The 7,231-nt window shown below is 45.0% G+C and overlaps 2 protein-coding genes across 5 annotated transcripts in view; both read right to left on the reverse strand.

The window, feature by feature from the left end:
* The window catches only part of LOC102296494 (butyrophilin subfamily 2 member A1), a 17,502-nt gene extending 12,831 nt beyond the window's left edge, over window positions 1–4,671 (reverse strand). Inside the window, exons 1-2 of one of the 2 annotated variants that reach the window (XM_042223679.1) lie at window positions 2,593–4,671; window positions 986–2,482 (exon numbers count right to left, since the gene is read on the reverse strand). In XM_042223679.1, coding sequence (XP_042079613.1) covers window positions 986–1,061 — 76 coding nt within the window. In that variant the 5' untranslated portion in view covers window positions 1,062–2,482; window positions 2,593–4,671. Of the gene's footprint in view, window positions 1–985 lie in introns of both variants that reach the window. The other variant, XM_042223678.1, reaches the window with a different exon arrangement.
* Window positions 4,672–4,798: 127 nt separating this feature from the next.
* Window positions 4,799–7,155, reverse strand: LOC102309312 (butyrophilin subfamily 2 member A1). Of its 3 annotated transcripts, none has more exons than XR_006054732.1 (3): window positions 6,960–7,155; window positions 5,551–6,580; window positions 4,799–5,459 (listed from the first exon to the last, which is right to left on the reverse strand). XR_006054732.1 is itself a non-coding variant. In XM_042223683.1 (3 exons), exons 1-3 carry the CDS (start codon window positions 6,966–6,968, stop codon window positions 5,341–5,343), a joined length of 426 nt encoding a protein of 141 aa, XP_042079617.1. In that variant the 5' UTR covers window positions 6,969–7,140; the 3' UTR covers window positions 4,799–5,340. The 3 variants fall into 3 exon arrangements, 2 of the variants coding, with proteins under 2 accessions (XP_042079617.1, XP_005928964.1); XM_042223683.1 differs by having other exon boundaries at window positions 5,551–5,848; window positions 6,960–7,140; XM_005928902.3 differs by having other exon boundaries at window positions 5,551–5,829; window positions 6,960–7,135.
* Between the last annotated feature and the right edge of the window lie 76 nt (window positions 7,156–7,231).

A 7,231-nucleotide genomic window follows, 5' to 3' on the forward strand; every position in this document is an offset into this window, starting at 1 on the left:
CGAGTAACTTGAAGTAACTGAGTTACTTTTGAGAGAAGTAACTAGTAATGTAACTAAGTTACTATTTTAAAGTAACTTACCCAACACTGCTAATTACAGATGTGATTATTCATCTGTGGTAATGATCATAGTCAGAAAACAATCTGTATTCATGACATGCTACAGAGGAGTATGCCGTATAAACAATGAATGACCTTAATGATGCTTAATAGTGTGACATTATTATAAACGTGTTCATGTTGCTTTGCTCTGAGAGGCAGTTTCAGCGCTAACACTGACAGCTGCTCTCTGTCACACAGAAGTTTAAAGTGATTTGACTGGAAGCACAAATGTGATGCTGGTAAGTATTCAGGAAACTGATGGATCAGGATCTGTTTCTGATGAGAAGTTCATTCAATTCAATTCAATTTTATTCATATAAAATCACAACAACATTCGCCTCAAGGTGCAGTGACGTGTGTGGAAACAATGAGAAAGGCTAATGTGATTTGAGAATTGAGTGAGAGCTGAACAATGTACCTAATAAAGTGACCAGTGAGTCACTTCAGATTAAAGTTTGAATTATTTTCTTATACTTGTTTAAACCCACCGATCTTAACAGAAGAACATGAAATGAATGTAAATAATCCCGTCACATCGTTGGGAACGATCACAGAATCAAGTCCTTGAAAACTTTCATCATAAAACAAATGTTAGAACAAACGTCTAACGTTATACACAAACCATAGATTATGTCCGGTGTCTTTGACTGTAGGTGAGTTTTTTCACTTGGTCAGTTCACATGTGGAGCAGCTGGATCCACAAACTGCTGTGAGAGCAGGCAGTTCACAGCACGCCATCACATTTTAATTACATGAATGGGAAACAATAGTCTGGATTCAAGGTACTGAAGACATGTACAGCTGGTATAAATTATAAAGGAGGTCAGAGCACAGAATCAGGGAGACTCTGTGAGAAATGATCAGAGTTATTGAGGATTTCCTACCGTTTTGATGTCCTGCTGTTACTGCAAACATCATCAGAGGAAAGACGCACAAAGATAAAAGCTCCGCTAAAAACATGATGCTGAATAGTCTGTTCCTCCCCGTGATCCGAACGGCAGCAGCTGGTTAGGAGGTGAAATCTCTGCAGTTAAAGCACCAAATAAAGTCGGAGCAGTTCCTGCAAACCGGAGACCAAAACCTGAGACCTGGGAAGGCTCGCACACCGAGATGGTCGGACACAGGCTGCAGCAGGAACCAACAAGTCTTCACTGTCAGTGTGTGTGTGTGTGTGTGTGTGTGTGTGTGTGTGAGAGACACCTAACTCTGAAAGTAGAAACAGCGCAGACTCACTCAGCAAGTATTCACATGCACATTAAAACTTTCATCACAACTTTTCTGTGAAATCGCAGCTCTCAGTAACACGATTGTATCCTTTTTCTGATGAACAGGTTCGACTTTCAAAGACCTGCAGTTCACTGATAAAACAAAGCAGCTGCGCCACATTTCCCAGAAGTTCGTAGTGGGAGTGGCGGCTTTAAGCGTGCGCGGTCCTGCTTCAGGAGCTGTGGGCTCACGGCCATAAGCAGATAAATCACAATGAGCGCAAACACAGACACACACAGAGAGGCAGACTCAGTTTATCTACACAACAGCCTACAGCCTGAACAACTGTCAGTCCAAACTACATCTGCTGATGTTTGGTGGTTGAAGCAGGAGAGACAGCAGTGATGGAGCTGCCAACCAGTCCTGGCTGCTGTAAAGAGTGTGCGTCATCATATTTATCTTGCAACATAACAGGGGACCAGATGCCAACAAAGTAAACGTGAAGCAAACACTGTGTTTGTGAAGCTCAACTTCTTTTCTCTTGCTCCTCATGAAGCTCTTTAATGACTCACGGCTTTATTCCACCTTGATTTTCATTTTACCCACAGTTAGATTCATTAGCCTCCAGCATGGGTCTCATACGCTCAGGAACCCCTCCATGGGGAGATCTCCTCTATAGGGGTTAAAAACCTGGGACTCGGGATAAAATGAAACAGCTTGATGAACCCAAAGGAGTCCCGTGCCCTTCATTTCAAACTCGTGACCTGACCTGAGCTTACACAGACAGTCAGAGCTGTTATAACCCAGATAAGCTCAGGATAAAGGATGGACGTCAGTGTTCGCTGATTAGGAAAACCCAGAAAAAAGGCCAGTGAACGCACCCTTTTGCACCCGGGGTCACTGTTACAGCCCACACTGATCAGCGAGGGGTCCACAGTGAATGGATATGCTGTGAGCACGGTAAATGTTGAAGCATTACAGGTGCGGTTTGAGTAACTGCTGACCTGTTAGTTCTGGGCATGATCAGATCCAAACGTTGTGTTGCACTGTTACACGTGTTTCAGCAGAGTTCTTGGCACTGACTGGATGAACTTCCACGAACATCTTCTTCCTTTCCTGCTCGACCAGCACACCTTCCACAGATGACGGCACTGATTCACGCGTCCGTGGTAGGACTGAAACACACCTGCTGTTAGTGCTACACGTGAGGACTTAATCTGACTGATTACACACCAAGCTGTAGATCTGAATAATTAAATCTGTAAATCTGTGAACAACTGCTCACCTGACTGAGTGATCCCCGAGCTTATGTCATGGAGAAGCTCATCATCTGTCTGTCCACAGCTCACAAGCATCACTCCTCTTATGATCAGTGTGTTTAATCAAACACTGATCACCTGAGGGGTCCAAACAGGTCACGGTCAGATTTAGTGACCTCTGTTCGCTCACACAGGCAGCATTTTAGGTCTTCAGTACACCAGCGCCTGATGTTACAGACCTGTTCGTATCCGGGGTTTGTCCTCGATGATCTCCCCGAGACTCACAATTAAATTCAGGTGCAGACTCTGGGTTAGCCATTTCATTATTATTACCATCATCTTCATTATTTCAGGGTCATCGTTGTGCAGTCAGGGTTGTAGTCGTTATGTGGTGTTAAAAATCTCTGGCTTTTTATAAAATGTGTGAAAATCTTTAGTCAAGCGACGATGAGACCCTTAAAGATTCCCGTCCTGTTCTCTTGCATCTTATGAGGATTTTCAGTGAGTTCATTAGTGTCAGTATTGACTTCCACTGCTGGAAAATCAAACCTCGCAGTTAGTGAGGCAGCAAAAAGGTTCACGGGTTGTTGTCCTTGTAAATTCATCTGAAAATGAAAGAGTTACCAGTGAGTGTCAGATTGTCAAATCCAGTACGTGGTTAACATGTCAAGTGTCTGCGTGTCGCATCAGTGTGACAGCCCTCAGTGTGACAGCACTCAGTGTGACAGCCCTCAGTGTGACAGCACTCAGTGTGACAGCACTCAGTGCATTAAACCTTTTATAACTTTGATATTTCCTGTTATGAAAACCACAGCTGGCAGGCAGCTGGAAGCAGAAACATAAACAATGACTCTTTTTATGCTTTCGTCTGTTGAGCCGGTTGGACGAGAAGTCAAAGCGTACGAACGCTTTCATAGAACAGCATCACATTTACCAGGAGTGCACAGCGGCAGTGGTGGCTGTAAGCATGTGCAGTTTATGGTAAATGGCCTATATTTGTATAGAGCTCTACTAGTCCCTAAGGACCCCAAGGTCACCCTCAAACTGAACACTGTTTTACCTTCAGCTGGTTTACATAAACATAATCTCAACACTCAGCTGCTTCCAAGGAAGGATCTCATCCTGCTGCTGGACTCTAACATCAGCCTTTACCTGCTCTGCAGATGTTGAGACCTGAACGGTCACTTAAACCAGGACCAGGAACACTGAGTCAGACCAGCTGCAGCCTGAAGTGGAGTCAGCAGGATTAGACTCTCACAGCAGGGTCGTGTGGTCGTCATTTTCTTTTTGTTGCATTGCACACCGCTCACCCCACAGAAAACATGTAAACCTGAACGCTGTGTTTAATTAGGACCTCAGCAGGCGAGAAAAGATCCACAGGTGCTTTGTGTCCTGAATCATCCACAGCTGTGGAGCTGTGTGGCCTGCTGCTGTCTCTCACTTTGCTGCTGTTTGTCTGACAAAGGTGTTCAAACGAGCAGCGACTCGTGGCCCAAAGAGTCGTCCCTGCAAGTTTTTGTAATGTGGACAGTTATAAGAGGCTGACGCAGCAGCTGAGCCGCCTCATTACTTAAGAGACGCCTGCTGAGCAGCTTAAGTCTGAACCGTTTTAGAATTACAGACAGTTTTAAACACAGTTCTCATATTTCAGAGGCTGTCCTTTCACTTCTAGGTTTGATTATTAAAGATGAGAAACATGCACAACAGTGATCAAAGATTTAGCATAGTTAGCATGTTGAAAACACACTCAGGATTCACACAGCTCCTGTGGGTAAATACTGTGTTTTTATTTATTGTATATCATCACACTTCATTATAAACAGCCTCCATCACTGCTGGATGTCGTCACAAAATATCCCACAGACTCTTCTGGAAGGACACAGAGACTTTCCCACGCCAGCTAAGAGACATAATCAACACTGCGTCTCAGGACCTCCAGTATAACCTGTAGGAAAACCCCAGCTCACGTGCACCTAACCAGGGTGATACAAGCACGCCCTCCCCCACCCTTTCACTCCAGAGCAGCGGTCCCCAACCCCCGGGCCTCGGACCGGTACCGGTCCGTGAGTCGTTTGGTACCGGGCCGCGAGAGTTGAGGCTCAGGTGTGAAGTGTATAGTTTTCAGGGTTTTTATCGGTTTTCAGCGTTATTTTGTTATCGTTAACTCGGTTTTCCTGGTCTTTTCACATGTGTTATGAATAAATCTTCTTTTTTTCGGTACCGGTACTAGTTTTATTTTGTTGTATTTATCCGCGACACCTTAAAGGCCGGTCCGTGAAAATATTGTCGGGCATAAACCGGTCCGTGGCGCAAAAAGGTTGGAGACCGCTGCTCCAGAGAGTTCCTGAACCCAAGCCTTGAGGCGAGCCTGTATCTGTTAGGCTCCCTCCCAATCAGAGAGGTGATATTCATATACCAAAAACCAGTTTTAGCCACCGGGGATCAGTCCACCACCCTGCATCTGGCCATTATAAATACAGCTCTGATATCAGGATTCAACACAACAATGAGCAGAGACTAATTTTTAATGCAGTCGGTATAAAAACATGAATGTGTTTCAATGTGAACTGTGATGTTTAAACACTTTTAAAGCAGTTTAGCATGTTTTAAAACCTTATCCACATCCATATCCACATTATCCACTGCGCCATCATTTACCCAACTTTATTTTTCATTAATACAATGTTGGTATAAATAACATATCAGCCTTAAAACCAGAGGAAACAGAAGAGCAGAGAATAAAAAAGGCAGATGAAAGTATCTGCTGTCTGTTATCAACAACATTTAATACAAGCAGAGAACAGCAACAGAGACGCAAACACAGCGACAGAGAATCCAGAAGCAAATACAGAAACGATCACACCGACTCCATCGCAGGACTCGAACAGCTGATCTGAAACACATTACAGAAGCCTGCTGTTACAAAGATAGTTTCTAAACACACTGATCATAACCTTTAGCAATCAAAGAGTCTGTGGCCTCACCTGGAACGTGGATCTCTTCTTCAGTCACATGGCCGATCTCCTCCTGTGTGGCCACGCAGTGGAAGAGGTTGGTGTTTGTCCTGGTCACCGTGGTGAGGAGGGTGATGTCATAGCGGCCGTCTCTGTGTGACACCTGTGGCTCCTCAGCACGAAGGATGTTTCCATGGCTGTCCCTCCACTCTACTCTAGGCTTCGGAGACGCACCTCTGACCTCACACCTCAGCTGCACCCTGTACTCCGTGATGTTCAGGATCCCAACAAACGGCTTCGGAGCTGCACCTGTGAACACAGCATGAAGCTACAGCACAAGGAGGGTGATGTTTCAGCATTCACACTCATCCATCACTCAGGGGTGAGGTCAGTCAGGTTGCAGGACTCTGGGGGTGGATGAGCTTCATCCTCAGATGCAGGCTCTGCATGCTGTGGGGGTGTCTTGGTTGACACGCCTCTGCAACAGTGCATGGAAGCCGGGGAGGGTGCCGGACCGGCAGACTGGAGGAAGGTGGTTCAATTTAAAAGGAGCTATTTGGGTTACAGGATATCTTCCTGTTATTCCAGCCTATTCCATCCCTGTACAGTCACACTGAGAGCCAGGTCAGTATCATCAGTAAGTCAGACGTGCTCCCAGTGAGAGGTAGACTCCACCAGTACTGCCCTTCGTTTCTCATATTAAACATAAGTTTTACGGACAGAATTTTAAAGGTAGTTTCTGGTTTAGTGACCTCTCTGTGGTTCTTTATTACATCATCAGGCATTAACCTTCAGCTCACCCTGAGGTGGTTTGGGACGTGTTGAGTGATGGTAATGAAAATGAGCATATCTGAGTCTGAAGTCATGGTTCACAGAAAAGGATGAAGAGTCCACTCAGAGACCAGCTGCTGTGTTTGAGCTTGCTGTGACGAGCCGACGTGCCTGAACTCCTCCTGCTGTCATCACGATAACAAACAGTAACACTGGAAGATAATGTCACTCTCCTTCCTCTGCAGAGAAGGCTGTTAAACTGAAGTGTGCTGAGCATGACCTGCGACATCTGTGTTTAATAGCAGAAGACCAATTCTTAGTAATATCTAGTAGAAAGAAATGTCTTTCTTGAGTTTTCACACCAACATCGTGGTGATTTGAGAACTGAATTTGTTTGAAGCAGTAATTACGTCTCCTTCATTGTTGTTTAGCAGATATTTCAGTTTCTCTCCACTGTGACGGGACAGCTCGGACCGCAGTGAGGAAACACTCAACACTTGTATCTTTAAATCTAGTTGTTGTTTGCCTCATCACTGACAGTTCTGAACCATGAGTGGGGAAAATGAATCAACACCAACATTAAAGGGATAATTCACCATTTTGGATACATCTAGCTGCTGTGTTAAATCAGTAGAAGAGCTTTACTGTCTCAGCATTAGTGTTCTTACCGTTTTCATGTCCTGTTGTTACTGCAGTCACAGTCAGAGGAAAGAGACACAAAAATAAAAGCTGCAGAGTTTTTGCCTTAAAAACAGAAGAAAACATGACGCGGAGTAAAAACGTTCCTCTGTGCTGCGTCGATCACGCTACCGACGCTCAGCAGCAGATACTCTGGTCGAGTGAGTTTAGGAAACAAGCCTCAGTCACCAGTGGGAGGAGTGTGTGCGTGTGTGTGTGTGTGTGTGTGTGTGTGTGTGTGTGTGTGTGTGTGTGTGTGTGT

Source organism: Haplochromis burtoni, unplaced genomic scaffold (assembly GCF_018398535.1).
Source record: "Haplochromis burtoni strain Fernald_Lab_line unplaced genomic scaffold, NCSU_Asbu1 Contig_117, whole genome shotgun sequence".
In the NCBI taxonomy this organism is placed as follows: Eukaryota; Metazoa; Chordata; class Actinopteri; order Cichliformes; family Cichlidae; genus Haplochromis; species Haplochromis burtoni.